The sequence below is a fragment of the Aedes aegypti genome, chromosome 3 (genome assembly GCF_002204515.2).
Source record: "Aedes aegypti strain LVP_AGWG chromosome 3, AaegL5.0 Primary Assembly, whole genome shotgun sequence".
Classification (NCBI taxonomy): Eukaryota; Metazoa; Arthropoda; class Insecta; order Diptera; family Culicidae; genus Aedes; species Aedes aegypti.
This window is the reverse complement of record NC_035109.1, coordinates 176,140,457-176,161,189: the sequence shown is the minus strand read 5'-3', so window position 1 is coordinate 176,161,189 and position 20,733 is coordinate 176,140,457. Positions and strand designations below refer to the sequence as shown.

At 37.8% G+C, this 20,733-nt stretch overlaps 1 protein-coding gene across 11 annotated transcripts in view; it reads left to right on the top strand.

Annotated features, from left to right (window-relative positions):
- The window catches only part of LOC5571586 (fasciclin-2), a 354,102-nt gene that overhangs the window by 272,040 nt on the left and 61,329 nt on the right, over positions 1-20,733 (top strand). For all 11 annotated transcript variants that reach the window (XM_021848465.1, XM_021848463.1, XM_021848462.1 and 8 more), the window contains 4 exons: positions 6,998-7,122; positions 7,179-7,474; positions 7,546-8,746; positions 18,615-18,798. In XM_021848465.1, the coding sequence (XP_021704157.1) occupies positions 6,998-7,122; positions 7,179-7,474; positions 7,546-8,746; positions 18,615-18,798 (1,806 nt within the window). The remainder of the gene's footprint in view (positions 1-6,997; positions 7,123-7,178; positions 7,475-7,545; positions 8,747-18,614; positions 18,799-20,733) is intronic.

Below are 20,733 nucleotides of genomic sequence, written 5' to 3'. Positions count from 1 at the left end.
CGGGAAAATCGTTCCACATTTCAACCAAAAATCCACCAGGAAAACTTTAATTTCCATGGATATGGGATGCTTCAATTCACGATATGAGCGTTCGGGATGCTGCACCATGGTTTATGGCGAACATTATGTCCAGCACCGATGACGATAGCTCCTGTAAGCACGTGGGCCATCAACGCAGAAGGGGTCGGCTCGTGTATTTAAAAAATAAAAATAAAAATCCTATGATGGTTTGATACTTGGTCATAAGTTAGTTGTTCTATTATTTGGAGTCAAACAAGTTGAAATTTTGCGTGACATAAGGGATGGTACACAAATTATGTCACGCTAAATTTCAACTTTTTTGAGCCCCTCCCCCCCATTGTCACTTTTTTGCATGAGACTTCCAAAATTTTTGTAAGGCTTGTCACGCTTGGCTTAACCCCCTCTCCCCTCGGAGCGTGACGTAATTTGTGCATGACCCCTAATTTGTGTACCATCCCTTATGTAATTGAAGCTAGAGTGGACGTTGTTGAAACGATCAGTAAAGATAACTTTGAAAACTTTAAAATACATATCTGGCGTATTAAATTATTACAACTACCACTATTTCGAGCGATTACACCTGGTGCTTAATTGTTTACCAGGTAACGCCATGCGGGGTGATACTGGGCCTAGAGGATGGCATTGACCGCTTTTTTATGCAACTTATGGCTAATATTAACGTAAAAAAAGCTAATCTATCACCATCTATTGGCTAGATATAACGTATTATTGAAACTCGAAAAAGTATTTTCATTATTCTGCTTGATGTAAACATATTAACACAAAGTCACCCTTATGGCCCAATGTCACCCCACACGACGGTACTGTAAAAAAAGCAATTTTTGTGATAATAAAATTGGCCATATTTACAGTTCACTGTCAAAAAATTTGCCGATTGCTCATAGGGAAACAAAGTTACAGCATGTCAAATTTGAGCATTTTGTATGAAAATCGGCTTCCATTACTATTATTCTGAACCCAACTGTACGTGCATTTCTTTTTTTTATAAAACAGGAATAAGGTCTTATACCGACACTAATAGCGACGAACTATTCATAGTTTGTTTAACGATTAAATAAATGTAAACTTTGCCATGATACAAATTTGTATTATCACAAGCATGCAACGAGCTCACCAGTTGGTAATCCATCCTCGACTGAAGTCACAATCTTGGCATCAAAACGCAAAAGCTGGGTTAGAAAATCACTTCGATGATGCGCGAAAACAAACTATTAGGCTCGGGCCTTCACAAAGCACTGCCCAGCAGCCGAAAAAAAATCTGGATCGATCTGGAAAAGACAGCAATTTGAATATTTCTGTAGTAAAAGTATGATGCTCCTCCATTAATGATGCATAGACAAAGCGATAGCAGATCCAAAGATTGTTGTGGAACTTTTCAAGTTCATTTTTGCTATTATTGGAGGAAAGGTAGCAAGATCTTGACCGGATTTTAACTGCAGGGTGTAACTTTCATAATCATCGGTAAATTATCAATTATTATAATTGCAGAATTATTTCTCATTTAGTTTTAAACCAAGTTCAAAGCAAGCTAAGAAAAACATCACATCTGTATCGGTCCATGATAAGCAATGTTTTCCAAACTGTAACAAGCTTGATAAATAACCTTGATCAGTTCAAAATGTTGAACCCAAGAGAGCTGAAAAAAAAACGCGAAAGGAAAATAGTTTCCATGGCAGATTTAAAACATATTTGAAAGCAGAAAGATTTGCAAAAGATGTCAAGGAACACTTAAGGTTCCATACATTTTACGTCAATGTATTCCAACAATGTTGTTCAAAGTAGTGTTTTAAGGTTTTGTGTTTCACTGTGCATTTTAAAGTTCGCGAGCAGCGTCAGAATCTGACACGCAAGTTCACTGTTTACTGCGTTCACGTGCAAAATAAGAACGCGCTCAGTTCACTTTTGGCTCGCGTACAGTTTGAAATGCATCACTGGAGAGCCCCAAATGGAGAGAGAGCGATTATAAAACTCATTTCTCTCGCTGATTTACCAGTGGGGTATGTATTGCGGCGCTAATATTAAATCCACATCCTGCGGCGGCGGTAACGCGCAGAAGATATGCGCGCAATTCAAACGCAACGTCAAAATTCAAGTACGCTTGGATTTTTTCGTCCTTCAAGGACACAAATGTTTCAAATTTGCTAAATCTGAAACATTTCATTACCACTGCGACGGTATATCGACATTTTGAGATAATCGCATTACGTGGATTTATCATGCAGAGCACAATATGAAATGTTTTAAATATCTCTATTCATAGTCCACGTGAATACCTATTTAACCATATATGGACGGTTCAGATTACTTATATGGTTACGAAATTACAGGTCGTCAAAGTAAAGGTCTCTAAAGGAAGTTTTTTTCAGGCTTAGCTTGGCCACATTGACCAAATTTGGATAACTCGGAAGGTTGTTTTGATTTTTAAAAGTTGAAAATTTGCAAACAGACCCCTTGAGAAGATAACTCAGGGAGTGCGGAGATGTCGCACCAACGACGACCCACTAAAACCAGCCCATGCACTATACTTTAGCAATTCTTGTTGAATTGCTCAAGTGGCGTACACTGTACAGTGCGTCGACAATACTCTTGGCCTCTCACCCTTATCTCCCCAGAACCACCTTACGGTATTTTTTTCTGGGAGGGGCCATGTAGCACATGTCCCACATGTAGCAACACATGTAGCAGAAGTAGCCTAGGCAAATCGCTTCTCCAAGCCGACTTAAGCAATGTTACAAGGGACCATCCTCGGCAGGGCCAATCCTCTGCAGCCCACTCTTGGTCGGCACGCCATTGGCGCTGCTATTCTAACATAATGTGAGTGACAGTCGTAATTACTGCATTCCAGCATTAGGCATTCGTACACTATCTCTCTATTATATTGTCGTGGTCGTATCCCCTCCGCATGTAGCGAGCATGCGATTTCTCTCAACAATTAAACGGGATCAATTGGACACGACATGCTCCGCTGTTTCCTCCACACCAGCACAATTGGGGCACGCAGGAGATTCTGAGTGCTCAAACCTATGCAGGTATTGTCTATAGCAACCATGACAGAAACTGCGTCAGGTCAGGAAGTTCACTTCCCCATGGTTTCTTCCATACCAATCTGACACATTTGGTATTAACCGATGGGTCCATCTACCCTAAGTGGAGTTATCCCATTCCTGCTGCCAACCTCTGAGCGTTGCCTCTTTACACGTGTCGTGGACTTCTCTGGTACCTCTTTGGTTAAAGCATTGAACATTTTCCTTAAAGATGGATGATGAGCCTGATGGGCGTCATCCCGTCTATGATGCACACGGCCTCTTTAGATACCGTTCAGTATGCACTTGCTACTCTTAAGCACGTGATCCTATACGTGCTTTCCAACCGCTTCTGTTCGTTCTAAGCGCATTTGACAAGATTGGTCCTCCATACTTTAGTCTGGATAGCCCCACGCTTGCCAGTAGCTTGCGTTTGCTGGCAATTTCAACAGGGCTGTTAGACATCATCCTCGATAGCGCCGTTATAGCCGTAGATGCCCTTATTCTGGCATATTCAACGTGACTAGCGAAGCTGAGCTTGTCATCGATCATTACCCCAAGATGCTTAAGGGATCGCATGGACTCTATGGAGCATTAACCTACCGAGATAAGCGCCCGTTGCTTGGACTTGCGGTGGTTGACCACCACCACCTCAGTCTTATGACGCGCCAATCCTAGCTTCCTAGACTTCATCCATTCCTCAACTATGGAAATAGAGTGCACTGCTGTCAACTCTACTTCCTCCATCGGCGAAGCCAACAATCTTAACACCCGTCGGAAGGGTCAGTCTCAGTACGTCATCGTACATCGCATTCCATAGCATTGGGCCCAGGATTGAACCTTGAGGTATTCAGGCGACGATTCAAACGCTTTTCTGACTTAAATTAGCCGCTTCCTCTGTGTCTTAAAGTAGAATCCTACCATCAAAATAGCTTTCTAGAAGCAGACACAACTGCACCGGTACCTTGAGGCAGTGAAGTGCGTGGGCTATCGCTTCGCAGCTTGCGCTGTTGAGCGCATTCTTCACATCCAGAGTGACAACCGCGCAGAAACGGATGCCGCAGCTTTTATGCTCGATTGCCACCTCATCTGTCTGAACGACCGACTGGATAGCGTCCAGAGTAGATTACCCTTTCCTGAATCCATTCTGGTTGTTGGACAGGTCGTCCGCACATTCCGTATACAGTACTAGCCTGTTGAGGATCAATCTCTCCCGTCGTACCTAGTAGACAGATAGGTCTATACGCCGACGGGTCACCTGGTAGTTTCCCCGCCCCGGCGAAACGAACTCCACGTAAATCCTGCTAAGAGTAAGACAATGTACATTACAAATCAACGACTTAGAGTGAATGGTCCCGTTTCACAGGCATCCACAATAATAAAGGACGGCCTCATAATCGCATGGACGGAAAGTGTGATTATCCTTTGTAACATCTTCCAAAATGATCTGCTATGGAATAGTCTTAAATACAGCAACGCGGAAAGATCTACGCGAGGCTTCGAACTTCTCCCCAAAGGAAGTGGTCACTACATTGGCGATTCCTGAATCTAGTTTGCAACTTGTAAAACTTCGTGAATTTGCAAACCAAAGGAATATAGTTTAATAGTATTTCATATAATAATGATCCACTTTGAATTAGTTTTGAATTTTCAGTTACATTGTTTTATGTGGAGATTGCTGTGCTACTTATTCTCTATAAGATAAAAATAGTGCTATTTTAGTTTGCCCAACGTCCATTTTACTTATGAGTAATCTGCCCTCTTAATCTAGATAATATGATTATGAGCCAAATTCATTGATTTGACTAAACTTTTTGATGAATTGTGCATCACTAGTCTTAAGTTGCTTCAATACATGATTCGGGTCTATTTTGCTAAATGTCACTTCATTGCCTTGCCTTATTTGGAATTTTTACATTGTCGTGGGGGTTTACAGCTCGGTGCCAATGAAATACAACAGAGGAAAATTTCATAAAGAAAAAAAATGTGATAACAACATCGCAAGATTTGCGGATCACTCAAGAGTGCTTTTAACCTGGAAATGAAAGTGAACAAAGCAGTGAGCGATACAGAGTGCTTTTATAATGTACTTCCGTTCAGATTGTGTCAATATTTGTGTTATGAATTATGAGCATGCTCGAACATTCATCCAAAACGTCGCACTTTTAATCTCGTTGCAAAATTTAAGTTTTCTCGATTTGGTATTATCGTATATTTTGTGCCGTTTTGTCCTTGCCAACTCCGAAGCTTTTTACCTGTTGCCAAAAAGATTTCGATGGAATTCTGCTGTCCAACAAACGATGCAGGTGCTGTTGCTTGACCTGAAGCCCTGTTCTTCATACTCTTGTACCGTTACCGCATGGTTTTCTTCAAGTGCGAGTGAGCTTGTAACCAGAATTGACTGAGAGTTTTCCCACATACCTTCAGCATGGCTTTGCTTTGTAGCCGTGGACGTTACCAATAGGCTAAGAAAGGCCCCATTGGCGAACGTTTATCCTCTAGTATCCAAATTTTTATTTACGATCTAAATTTTTGTTATCTAAATCAAAATTGATCTCATCACGTTTTGGATAACAAGTTATTTTTATTAGCGAATTTGTGAATTTTGTTTTTTTTTTCTTAAACTTGAGCATCCCAATCCTTTTCTCCTTTTTCTTATTTGGATTTTTGACAATAACAACAATTTGACATTATTTTAATACTACTAGGCTCTAGAAAAATAGCAAGATAGAAAGATATACAAATAGAAAGATGAGACCAATGTACATATTGAGAAGCTTCCCTATAAAACCATGCAAATCGATTGAGTTGTCTCTAACGAATTGCAAATTATTTCTGGATATATAACTGTTGGTACCAACTCTACAATGGACTCTTAGAAATATATTCCTGCTTCAAAAAGCAAGTGTCCGAATGTAAGAAAATCCCGTGTCCAATATGTACGTGGATCATGGCCACAAAGCAATGTAAAGAAGAACATCGAAATATCTTCAAAACTAGTAGGCCAAAATTCACATTGCGATTACTTTTTATAACAGATTTTATCTTGATGACTTGTTCAAAACGGTGCAAAAATGATTTTGAGCGAAAATGTTAAAATAATTTAAGTAATTTTTGTAGAAAAAAGTGATGCTGGTAGCTGTAGGGTTAAAACTGTTTTTTTTAACACATGGATTTTTCCTCGTTTTGAACAGCACATTTTAAAAGAAAATGAGGACATGTGGCTGACCTATGGTCACCATACTTGCATGGATATGTTTTAAATACACGCAATGAAAAAATGCATATTTTTTTAATTAATTTAGAAATAGGATTATAAGTTTCCCAAAATAATTTTCTCCAACTCTGTAAAGTTACTTATGTCAATTTAAAAAAGCAATCGAGAATTATTCAATTCGTCCCGATGAAATACTTCAAATACTGAAATTGCCTTATAAAAATGACTATCAGACATTGGAAATGAATTCCTTCTTTTGATTATTTGCATTCAGACTCGTTCATGCAGTTCTTATAAATCAAGAGCAACAATTACCAAAATTTTCTTACATTCGAAACGGCCCTGCTGGTGGTCGTAATCATAATGTTGCCTCTACTGATGCTGTATGCAGTGCATATTGAACGGCATTGCGGTAACCAAGGGCTGAGGGAAGCTCCTGCTGGTGCTATGAAGGATGCAATTGTCATGCCATACGCAACCATCCCTTTGCATGTGTGGCCCAGAGCCATGCTGCCACGTTATAAACGATTATCGGGAGTTGCTTCCTTTGTTCGTTCCTTTGTTCTAAATCGCACACTGTCTGAGTTCAAATCAAGACCACCCGTACGGATAATATCTTTTGAAATTGCAGCGCATAGAATTACCATAGCAGAGAGATATATGTGGAAATAGTGTTGCTGACCGCAGCTATTTTACTGTTACTATGTTCTTTCAGTTGCCATCACGTGGAAGGATGCTCCCGAGGATCAACGACCAATTCTGGGTGAGGACTATATCGTACGTTGCGAGGTGTACGCCAATCCGCCAGCCACCGTCGACTGGCTTCGGGATGGTGACCCGGTAAGTCGTATGCAGCTCTGGTACCATTGCATGTGATAATAATGTGCGCCTTTCAGATTAAATCCAGTGGTCGGTACGTAATCGAGAACCGAGGGCTGCTGATTCGTAATGTGTCGGAGAACGACGACGGTTTGTACACATGCCGAGCGGCTGTGATATCAACTGGTGAATTGGCCAAAAGAGTCATCCGCGTCGAAGTTCAAATCAAACCGGAAGTGCAACAACTACCAACGACTCTAAATGCCGTGGAGGGACAATCGTTTTCGTACTTGTGCAATGCTACCGGCAAACCAGTACCTGAATTCCAATGGATTAAGAAGAGCACTCAGCAAAATGTGGCTGATATCGATAGGTTTGTTTCAATTGCGTAAATCAATTTTAGAAAAATATCTATAACAATTCATTATTCATTCCAACGTTTAGGTTCTCCGTGAATGCGTTGACAGGTCAGCTTGACATTAGTCGAGTGGAACAAGACGATCATGACACCTACACGTGTGTAGCCAAGAATGCTGCTGGCATTTCTGAATCAACCACTAAACTAAACGTTCTGATTCGTCCGAAGATCATCGAATTCATGAATATCACAGTACCTGAAGGTGAGGAAGCCGTGCTGGCGTGTAGAGCGTTCGGTAGGCCACCACCAGAAATTACATTCCGACGATACGGTACAACTGAAGAGTACAGAGTAGGACTGCAAGTCAGCGATGATCGTATCGTTCTGGACATGCAAGAGAATGCCGAGCGAAGCGAAACTATTGGAAATTTAAGAATTTCACAGCTAGATAAGACTGATGACGGTTTGTACGATTGCATTGCCAGAAATCCAGGAGATGTAGCGTACAAAGTTGGTCATATTACCGTTGAGTACAAACCAAACTTTGATCATCTGAAAGCATTGCCGCCGGTGTACACTTGGGAACAGCGTCCAGCAAATTTGAGTTGCTTCGCGCAAGCTATTCCCAACGCAACTATTGAATGGCGATGGAATGATCGTCGTATTTCGGATTTGTACGACATTAACATGAAAATCGAGGAGCAAGGTTTCAGAAGCGATCTGATCATCACGCCAAGGGAGCAACGATATTACACAAGCTACAAATGCGTTGCCACGAATCGCCTCGGTCGTGAAGAACATATTATGGAGCTGCGTGAGGCTCGAATTCCCGAAGCCGTTGCTCAAGCCAAACCAAAATCCGTTAGTGCTACTTCGATGACGTTCGACATCATTCCACCAGCGTTCGAGAAAGGGCTACCGATCACTGCAATGTCCGTACAGTACAAAGAGGAGTTCAACCCGGATTGGAACACCGCAATGAATCGTACCTGGTCTCCCGATAGTCCTTACATTGTGGAAGGTTTACGACCTCAGACATCGTACAGTTTCCGCTTTGCTGCAAGGAATGTGGTAGGACTTGGGCCATGGTCCGCTTACATGGTGCATTCTACTCCGAAACGATCCGAACCGGAAACTCCGAAAACGCTGCACACACCTATTCAGGAGGAGGACGAAGAAGACGACGCTATCGTAGCATCGCCTTATGCAGATCATTTCGAACTGCGGTGGAATGTGCCGGTCGACAATGGCGAGCCAATCAACTTCTACAAGGTGAAGTTCTGTCCGGTAAGTGTTAAATGCTTTATTTAATTATATAATGAAATGTTATATTCACAATGTAGCAAAGTGGCAATGTAGCAAAATGTTAATGTGAATGTTATTTTTTTTTTTTTTTTTTGAATGAGAGCCTCATTAGGGCTTAAGTGTACAGCGAATTAGAAACCAAGGATTGCATGATTGTATATTGCAGATATGTATTCAAACCCTAAAACTCAAAGTTGTTCAGTTTTCAACTGGGTTGTTTTTGAAAGTTCAATTGCTCAATTAAATTTGAAGTATGTTTTATATTTTCCACATAAATATAAAATAACTTGTTAATTAATTTATTATTATTATACTTATCATTCTTCTTACTTAATAGTTCTTTTCAAACCCTTTGACCCCTTTTCAAGTAACCATGTTGTATTCATAGCTGTGCGACTAGTGTCGTCAGACAGTTCGGCGCATTGTGGTTAAAAGTCGTCTATAACATGGTTGTAGGGGGGGTTGAGATTTCTTACGCGCCAAACAAAATGTTTGTTATTTTCTTACAAAAGGTCTTGCCATGGGCAAGGGGGTCGAAAAGAAGCTGAAAAAAAAACTAGGAAGTAAATGGTCAGCCCCTCAGAAGTATGGATTCATTTTATGCCTATGACCAGGCATTTATCTCAAATGGCGCGCGAACGGTTGTGTTTGAAATTTAATGTCACGTTTTTTTTCTTCTCCGCGAGTGATTTCAAATCGGCTGGTGTGAGAAATTATAAAATGGCTGATTCGAAAAAAGCTGAGATTTTTTTTTCTCATAATAAGTGCATTTTATCGTGACCTACGTTAACTTGGAACATTCGTTGTTGCGGAAAGAAAAACAGAAAACAACGATCGATGGGAAGTACTGAAACACTATGGATGTGTTGTCGTTTCCGTGTTTCAAGTGTTGCTGCTGTTTCCGAAAATAACGGACTTTCGTCAATTTGTGAGCCCGAGTGCAGGCGGAGGAAGTGACCTTGGCTTGTGGATAAACCAACAATCAGTCTTGGCACCGGGCACATAAACAGCAGACGGAACAATTCGTCAATAACCCAAGACCCCCAGAAATGAAAAAACTCTCGTCGATTGCTTCAAGCGTAACTCACAATGATTGGCGGAAAAGCGAGGTCTATGATTATTGAATACGAAACCATCAAACATTAATGTTCAACTGAAATCTGGTGAGATCGTTTTTAACCCTATCCCGCCCATGACTTTTTTCTTTATTAAAAATAGAAATGTACATTTTTGCGCAAAATCGTAGAACAAAAGCTTGTTTTTGAACTATGAATTAGTGTTCAAGGTAACTTAAAATCAAATATGAGCTGGTGCTCTGATGTACCACCAGGAACTGAGAGTACTTTATGGCTTAATCGTAAATTTTTCAGATGAGCATGCTTCAAACGCTTTTTCAATTGTCGTCTCGTATCTTTTCCTTTACCTAACTCGTCACATGAGTATAATCCAATACTTCGATGTTTTTCGACAGTGGAAGTATCATGAACTAGATTACTTCATCTTCATCATTGCTCATATCCAAAATCTTCACCATTTAATCTCCTTCGGAACAATGATAAAGTGAACAATATCGGAATCTGTAATATACCTCTACATATATTCCGCTATACGATACGATTCTAATTTTGATCTTACTTCTGGATCTAATCGATTTCGAAGCATACCTAGAGATTTTCGCCACTTCATCAGTGACTTCGTCAAATCCATTGAACGCATCAGAATCTTCATCGAAAAATCCGAAAAAATCACTTTCTGCGAAACTTTCGTAAAGATTTCTCTTATTTCTTTACGATTTTTCAGTAAAATTTGCAAACTGAGCTGATAACAACAATTTCATGTTGAATGTAAACAATGATGGAATTTCGACATTACACTTTTTTGTGTGCCATGCGCCCAGTGGTGCATATGTGCACCATACAAATCCCATCAAATTCAATGATTGCGAAACAAAATTGTACATTTCTGAACATATGTTAGATCAAATAAAGAGTAAATCTATTGGAAAATATTTTTATTTCTACCTTGGGGATTAATTCTCTTTGTTACATCAGGCTTCGAAATCATGTAATATTTTTTGACCGGTAAAACCCATTCCTTCATACATGTTTTTCGAAGAACAACATGTTAAATGTGTTGGCATCCCTAAAATAAGGCATTGTAGTGAAAGAGGAGATGTGTAATTATGAAGTAGCGTGAAAACAATTTAATTTTGTTTGTTATTTTTAAAGATACAAAGGTTGAAAGTTTTGGTGCTCTACAGACACCATGGGCGGGAAAGGGTTAATAATCAGTATTGTAATTTTTATTCAAATTACATACATGGTTTCACTTTTGGTAGGTTAAAACATGTTATAATATTCTTTTTTTTTCCTATTTTAATTGTACAGAAACCTTTTGTACCATTATTTTTGAAATTATGTTCATTATATTGCACAAATGTTTTTAAATTTATGGGTAACGGTTTCGGTTTCTGTATAGCAGGAAAGGAGCAATATTATTTTTCATCTCGTTTCAGAGAGCGAGCAAAGGCGCTTTAACCAAGGCTCTAGAGCCAGGACATAAGGAAGAAATGCCTATGTCCCATCCCAGGAGAACAACAATGAGGTGTGCATTAACTTTCTTAACAACGCCACTTCCAACGATTTTACCTATAACCCTGAATCGAAACGGTTGGTACGGTTGTCCCCGTTTCTTCCTTCCTTAAATTGAAAATGTTGCGTCTATCAGTTTATTCATGCGTGAATAACCTAATCGTCACGAGTTTTTCAATGTTCTTCAACCCCAAAGTCTGCACAGTGGGCCTGGCCATTTTAATATTTGTATTATATCGTTGATATTCTGTAAATATTAATACTGATAAGAAAATACTTGAATAAATTTAGGTATTTCCAGGATGCTTTTCATTATTGGCTGTGCAAGCGCTTAGAATAGAATAGAATAGAATGACCAGGCATTTATCTCAATGGATCAATACTACCCCGTATGAACGTACATCTCTGGGAGATAGGTTAATTCAGGGAGTAATATTGCATGATAGTTTCGGTTATGAAGGGATGGAATTTTTTAGATTAATGCCACAATATCAGTTTACGTCGCAAAGATTTGTTTCCTAGTAAATCGCTCAAATGATTAATTATAGTTTACGGTAAAATAATTTGACGACATCTTTTATGCTTCGAAATACTACACAAGGATAACAAAAACAATGGTGAGATCTTATCATGATTGGTTGTAATATTTGGCTATATTTCTAATGTTATATGCATTTTGGGATAAGAGGGACCACCAGGACACCCGATTGAAGCAAAATGGCTGTAGAAGCGAAACTGACAACTTTCTATCGCTTACATTTCGTGGTAAAAGGAAGGACTCTGTTCCCTATCTATTGGGTCTTTCTACCAAGCAAGAACTTACGCGGTGCTCCGTTTATCGTTATTATAAATATAAATAAATAAAAATAGCCATCAAAACTTTAAATGCCAGATGAATCATTTACTTATTTCACTCCTCTAGGCAGTTTTTTGAACAACGTTGGTCGAAATTTTAAGTTACGCCTTTATAAAGGCGTAACTATCAAAATATTTTTTTTTCTATACTTCAACGAAGTATTTCAATACCGGAAACTGTTTTGGAATATTTCATTCAAAATGATGAAGAATCAACATAATTAACTGTTGTTGTAAAGGCTCAAGCGCAATGAGGCATGACGGAGCCGATATTAATTTTTATTAGTTACAAACACCATTTATCGACATAGTTTGAAGATAACACATTGTGGTGTTCGGAACATCATATCATATGCACTTACTTAGTGCATTTTATATTTACAGTCTTTAAGGGAACAGAAAACAATCTGAATGCAAAGAAATCATAAATTTATTAGATAATATATCTTCGAGTTATTTAATGGAATACTTATAAGTAAATGATACCGAATTTAATACTATATCATTTAATTGTAACTTTAGCCGTAACTTTAACAACGTGTTTACTACCTGAAATAACCTGGAAAATCTTGAATTATCAGGGAATTTTATTCAACCTGGAATTTTCAGGGAATTTCGGTTACACTCAGGGAAATTATTTTCAAACAGAACAGAATATGTGATTTTTGTGACAAAAAATCTCCTCAACCATAAAATTTGTCGACTGTGTCGCTATCAAAACGCTAGTTGACATGTTCAGTACTTTTAATCAATCAGCATAAAACAGGATTCAGAACTTAAGATTGTCAAATTGGCAAGTACAGTTCCAGTTGGGTGTCGTTCATGAGCAGTTGATAAGTTGAAAACTTCAAAAAATATAAAATTGTTTTTTCGCATATTATACAAAATAAATAAACACCTGCTGCAAAATTCTAGAGGCTCCAGACAAACCTACAAAACATATTAGGCGACTAATCTACATGTTCTTAATGATATTTTTCCAAGATTTCTAGAATGCTTAAGGAATTATAGTAATTTCCCCAGTGATTTCTTCTTCAATACTTTCAGAAGCTACCTGCGATTTTTCAATGGATGCTTAGAGGATTTTTTTCAGGATTTGGTCCAAAACTCTACGAGCGCTCTAACGCTTCCACAAAAGTATATTCGTTTCGATACTTTTCCACGAAATCCTACAATGAATCCTAAGCCGATTTTTTCATTAATTCCAGGCATTTTCATAAGGATTTTTTCAAACATTCATTCACGATTACTTTCAGGAATTGCTCCAAAATTCTTCTGGAATTATTCTATGATATCTATTATAAACTTTTCAAGAAACTTCTCGATTAATTTGTTTCTAGGATTCCTTATTAAGAAATTTTTTATACATAGAAAAATGTCTGTTCAACGTAGCAATCAAACTCTAATCTCGTGCTTAATGTTAGGTATCTCTTAGTATTCATAAAATATGTATGGTCCCCTTTTTAAACTAAAAGAGTCTAAAGTTATTATTTCTAATACGTTCACACTACCAGCCTTGATATCATCAAAGAAAAAATGCAAGACGCTCTCCAGAAAAACATTGTGGGTTTAAGAGAAAGGATATGTTTTTCTTAAGATCGCATCGACTATTTTTTTTCATATCTGACTTTGATGGTTAAAGGCCAATTTAGATCATTTGATAAACATTCTTAATCTTCGTGCCAAACAACAAAAATCACCACTTTTTTTTATTTTTTTCCTAGACAAATATATTTTTGAAGAAACCCTTCATTTGAAAAAAAAATAATCATCTTAAATTAACTATTCGTTTGTTTTGGGGAATTTCTTTAACCTAGAATTATTTTTAAAACCTGGAAAACCTGAAAATCTCAGGGAATTTCATTGCTGTAAATGAGTATAAGGCCCTCTTCAGTGTCGTGTACAAGACTCTTGACTACGGTCTTAGAGTTGAGTTCGAAATTCGCGTATCTGTCACATGATACAAACTCTAGTGGATGATATAGTACTAAATTCGGTTTTCATATACAAAAGAATTTATTGTTTTCATTTTTCTTCTCATTTGGATATTTTAGTCACGATTTCTGATTTTTGATTTCTGATCTAGCAATTTCGTATGCATGTCGTCATCGTGCGGGAGTTTATTTTTGAACTTAAAATATATCACTTACATTTAATGGAAATTGGTAACAAAAACGGATTTCACTTATCAGATAAAATATCACATTTATGGTCTTTCGTTCTAAAAATAAGAACTTTATACAAAAAAAATATTAGTATTTATTATTTGAAGATTTATTTTGATTTTTTTTTTTTATGCTTTAGAAACACATCATGCAATTGAACTTAATTATATCATGTCATTTTATTCTCATACAGCTTTATTATAATGATAAACAATAATTACATTCTGATCTAATTATTACTGAATTAGAACAGGATTGTTGAAAAAGTTCCTATGGAAAATTTGGGAAGAATTTTATGTATAATGAATATTTAAAAGAAGCTTTTAGACTATTTTTTGACGAAATGCTTGGGTGTATTGCATTAACAATCTTCAAAGTGAGACATCCATTGGGGGATTTCATGGAATACCTCTTCTCAGAATCTCTTAAAAATAACCAAAATTATTGTCTGAAGAATGTAAAATGTAGATAAATTTTAGAAGGAATGCTTGGCCAAATTTAGTAATATTCTTAAGCATGGTATACAAATCTCGTAAAGCCAAAAATCAGAAAATTTTCCCCCTCTCTACGTAACATTTTAAAACGTTTTTCCCCATTAGTTACGTGATGCTAACTGAAAACTCCCACCTAATCTAATCTAAACGCTTGCACAGCAAATATTGAAAAGCATCCTGGAAATACTGAAATTTCTTCCGGTATTTTCTTGTCAACATTAATATTTGCAGCATATAAATGATATGATACAAATATTAAAATGTCCAGGATCACTGTGCAGACTTGGGGTTTGCAGATAATTACAAAAATTACGACGATCAGATTATTCACGTATGAATAACATGATAGACGAAATTTTGAAATTTTGCAGAGGAAGGAACGGGGACAACCGTACCAACCGTTCCATTTAGGGGAATAGGCAAGAACGTGGTGAGTCTAAGAATGGCAATGCACACTCCATTGCTGTGCATGGTTCATTTCCTGGGATGGGACACAGGTATTTCTTCCGTATATCCTGGCTCAATATCCTAGGCTTAAGCGCCGTTACTCGCTCTCTGAAACGAAAAGAAAACAACCCTCCCAAATTTTCTTTAATTTATATCCTAATTAATAAATCAACTGCATTTTTTATTCCTTAAATGGGTTGTCATGTACCGTCAAGCTACCATTCACCGTGCATTTAAGAAAAATTTTCACTTCAAAATAATAAATAAATTTTCCAAATAATTTGAAGCGTACTAGAATACCACTACGTAGCGTGCAGTTCTATCATAATTCAGGGAAAAATCTAAAACTAGTGATGTATCACAAAAAAATACTCAAAAATTATGTTTGAAAATGTCTTGTTAAGGTCGCCTCGTACCGTTCTATTTCACCATTTACCGTGCACACTAGTGCACCATTCACCATGCGTATAGTTTTCATCATGATTTTATGTCGTATCTTGAATAAATGTTGTTGATTGAGCAACTATGTTGCTAGTAGCGTGCGCACTTATTTTTAAGAGTATTCAAATCTTCATTTACAATAAAAACCATAAAAATTTTAAATATTGGCTAAATAATTATTTTTTCAATAAAACCGTTATAGGAGGTTTGACTGTATTGTCCAAACCATTCCATATTCGCTCAAAAACTAAATATGAAGTCGTTTAATCACGACATAACAATAAATCAAATATTACCGAATAATGTCAAGCCTTTTACACTAATGCACGGTAATAGGAACCATATATATTGAAAAGGATCCATTCACCGTGCATTTGGGTTTCGACTGAAACACAATAAAAAATTCTAATTTACATCAAATCTCATTGCTCATACGATTAAATACATCTAACTAATAGTATCCACAGTGAAAACTTGTGGAAATTATGAAAAATGTGGTTATCTAACGTTAAAATGAAAAATGTAAATTTTTGGCGTTTCTACTAAGAGTGTTGAAAAATCTCATTATCGAACAGAATTCACATGATTTTGACTACATAAACTAGGTTTTCCAAAACTCTTCGTGACAAAAACTACTTCATTTCATTAGTTTTCTCTTATTTTGCTGACAAAAGAATAATTTGTGAAAATTGTATGAATATTCTGTACGAATTTGTATATGTGCATGGTGAATGGAGGCCGCACGGTGACTGGTGACTTAACGGTATGTGATTTTTCGTTCCTAAAACAATTCTTCGATTGAATATCAAATGATTTTCACCCACTGTGCAAAATAAACATTCCCCAATCTAAAGCACTAAAAATTTACAGCAAACAAACATATTTTTCAAATTAAATGAAGTAAAAAAATCTCTCCTAGTAATGAGATGCACTTTACAAAATTTGCAATTTAAACTACAATCATGGTTTATATTCTATTGATATTAGGGACCATCCTACGCGCGAAGCCTATTCATTACATGCCTGACTACAAATGGCCTCCATGACCCTTTCACAAGTTATTCGGGATATACCGTTCCGCTGATGAGACTTCCACGCTGTCTGTGAATGCCTCCCCAAGTTTACTGCGTTGAAAAAAGTACATATTGGAAACTTCTCACCAAAACTGCAGCCTGCCATCTTCTGCTTGCCACATCCATATAGTAGTTCTGCTGTGAGTTAAATACAGAATGCCGTCATTGTTCTTCCAGCAAATACTTCCATTATCACGTATTTCATCACTCAAATAATCAATAGAACCACTTTAGAAAGCTAATCTTTTCATCACATAATTAGGCGTCGGGTCGATATCCGTTTTGATAGTTTATCAGCTAAATTAATGTTTCGAGGAACCGAGAAAAATCTGACAGTATTGTGCATTCAGATTAACTTTAGACCGAAGTTCATAAGAGAAATGAAATATCACCGAAAGTTCGCCAAAGTTTGGCGTCGGCATTCTACCGAAATGCTACGCCGACAAAGGAAATCCTTATGCGTCGGCGAAGCACCAAATAAGAATGCCGACGCCGAACTTCGCCGAAGTTTTGACTGCCGAACTTCTAATTGTCACTCGAATTGTCAATAATTGTGAAAAAAAACATTCAAATGCGCACTCCGCTTGCTGCGATCTCTCGTGATGCTAACTCAAAACTCTCACCTTTTTTAAATTTATTTAGTCTGCACTGTGAAACCGTTTCTTTTGGCACAAGTAACGGAAGCTTTGGAATCCTTGAACACTGAGAGACATTTGGTAGTGGCTGTATTGGTAGTATTATTCTAAAAACACGCCAAGCCGTTCGCATAGAGGACGTTAGCCACAAGGAAGGACGTTTCCAGTAATACTTTTTTATATGGTATGAGCCCTCTTCGACATCTAATCCAATTTCCCTCGCAGTTCCATTACGGTACCTATCCATCTAGTATTCAGTGCTTTCTTCTCCTTCCTCCCTCTTACTTCGAGCAGAAAAGACCGATATGCCGGTAAACAAATTAAATAGAATAATATATTGAAAACACGTGTGAAATTTCGAGCAAAAGTGGAAAACAGTATAATTACTGTAAAATTGAAAACTTCCAATCCTTTAACAATTATCGTTTTAAAAATTAATGATAAGAAAATGTGTTTCTTATACATCTGGTCACTTCAATCTAGGAACTCTTGTGTAATATCCACTAAGAAATTTGTCTTAAAATAATCGCAATAGTGCCACAGAGACCCATCCTTGGTTAGATTGTACAGAATGGTTTGAAGTACCTTGTACGGCTGGTTGGCGATAAAATCAGCTTTTCAAGACAAGTCAAATATGCCTGTGGATGCCATGGCTATCAAGGCATAATTGAGAATGATTTCAAATATCTCTGAGATGAAAGGCTTCTGGCATATGTAGATTCATTCTCAAGTATGGAGGTCCGGTAGTTCAAAATATGGTCATTCTATGTCCTCGGAATGTCAAAATAAACCATGTTGGAAGAAATTGGCATAATTCTCGTGGTCTACGGTTCTCCATTTACGCAGTTTTTATCTACTCTTACCTAATTACTACCATACATCGGGGGATACCTGAAGTTCTTTTTTATACTACAGTCGTCTCTCCCTTACTCGATATTTCGTATCTCGATATCGAGTTAGAGAACCATAGTAAAAGTAGGTTTTCATGGCTAACTCGATGGTTCCTTCGATCTCAGTTGCACTGGTTTTGTGTTCTGTAACTCGATACCTCCCTAACTCGATGGTCCCTTCAATATCGAGTTATGGAGAGTTGACTGTAATATCCAATAGAAGTGCTTTACCAACATTCCCTTTTTTATCTTCGAATAGGGATCCAAAATCAACGGTGTATGGACTGAGCTAGAAGGTGCCTGTTTGGAGGAGGACATCCCAACGGCAACGCACTACGAGATGCGGGATCTACAGGCCGACACCTACTACCGGATAGAACTGATGGCGCACAATGCCATCGGATTCTCGCGACCTGCTCACCTGCTCCTGAAGACCGCCCGAGGTGAGTCCAACAAATCGTTAGGCAGCTTATATAACGTTTACTCGGCTGGATTCGGCTATCCGCCAGCTACCGCAGCTGGCAGCTTCGCATCCCGGCCTACGGATGTTTTACTGTTGTTTGTTTACTCTGTGTGTAGTTTTGTGTTCATTTATCGCTTCTAATATTCACCACCACCAGTGTAATACGCGTGACTTAAATCACAAACTGTGTGTGAACAAGTACCTATAATGTGTAAGTGATCCAAAACGTTCATGGAAACGCGAAACAACGCCTCGTCCAACGTTTTCCAACAACATTTTGTCGCTTCTGCTAGGACCGAGTGAATAAGCTCAACTGCCAACTTTCTCGCCGAGCTTGTGTGAATTGCTCCGACTTTCGATTTCTGATCTATGGCTTAGTTTATGTTTCCTCTACATCTTTGGCTTGCTTTTGTCCTGAAAAAAACACATTTCATTGCACTTTTTTTTCTTTCTGTTTCTAAATTAAGCTTTAAGCTTGCGAATTGCTCTGAACGACTTCTACATATTCGACGCATAGGCTAGGCAGACATGTAAACGAATCGGACATCACATTCAATTCAGTTCAAAAACGCCTGACCTCACGTAAACAGGCAATCTCAGTGAAAAATTATATCTCACGTACTAGTTTCGCCGAGCATCTGGAAAAAAAACTTCTTAACTTATAGTTTGCCTTTCAACTTTCTCGTTATTTATAAGTTCTATATTCGATGAATAGCCGCGTAGGGAAACTATACATTATTTTACTGCAAGTCTAAAAAAAGGCAAGAAAATGTTCATTTTGTCGGCATAGGTTTTAATTAGATTTTCCAATTCGGTCTTAGTTTAAGATTTAGTTTTACGATGTATATGAGTCGTGGATAAAGAGAGGGAGAGAATACGTTACGTTAAGTAATCCTACATGATAGATACGCCTCATTTCCAATTGGTGATACCATACAAGACAGCAATAAAAATTAACGTCAAATGATCTGACATCAACCACATCAAACAACTGGCTTCTACTTATATCAATGCTAATTTCGAATGTCTCGTCTTTTAATTGGAACATCCTTTCTGTACCACACGAATTCACCAACACACACGCTGCAGCTAATTGGAATTTTCTATCGAAATCCTTTATTCTTCGCTTCATCGTATTCCTTTCCGATGCCATTCAAGATATATTGTTTGTGCTCATTTCCGGTCAAAATTTAGTCTTCGTTCATCGTTTCGTTCGTGGTCAGCGTTTTTGTGTTATTCTCTTTTCTCTGCATCGGAGTATAAGACCATACCTCTCAGAACAATTCGCTCATAATGTTCATTTCATTTAATTCCATTTAACAGCTTCCGTTTTTATGTGAGCAACTACCTTCTTCTACTACGGTAGTGCATTGAGGCTCCCGAGTTTTTTACGGGAGTGTAGTGTACCAGTCAGTGTTTCTCAATCTTCAAACTACGAACCACTAATTATACTGACAAACAAATTTGAATTTTCGGTTGGTCTAGGATCCTTCCGTAATGGAAACTACCTTGACTTTCCTTGGCGTAATGTCGCCACACAATATACGAAAATGCCAATTTTTGCAAATAAATCTCTTGGTCAATAACTGTCCGGACGTAATGGCAAAAAAAGAATACCTTAGGCACTAATTGTAAACTGCACTAAAGGTCATGTTTAACTTGGAGATTCGTGATCAAGCCACTTGACCCACCTTCTTCTTCTTCTTCTTCTTCTTCTTCTTCTTCTGCTTTCTGGCATAAAGTCCCAACTGAGACAGAGCCTGCTTCTCAGCTTAGTTATTCTTCTTCCATAGTTATTATCTGATAGCTTTATTTTCTAAAATTGCCATTTTTGCATTGGTATATCGTTTGACAGGTACCAACATATTCTATGTCCTGGGAAGTCGAGAAAATTGTCATTACAAAACGATCTTCG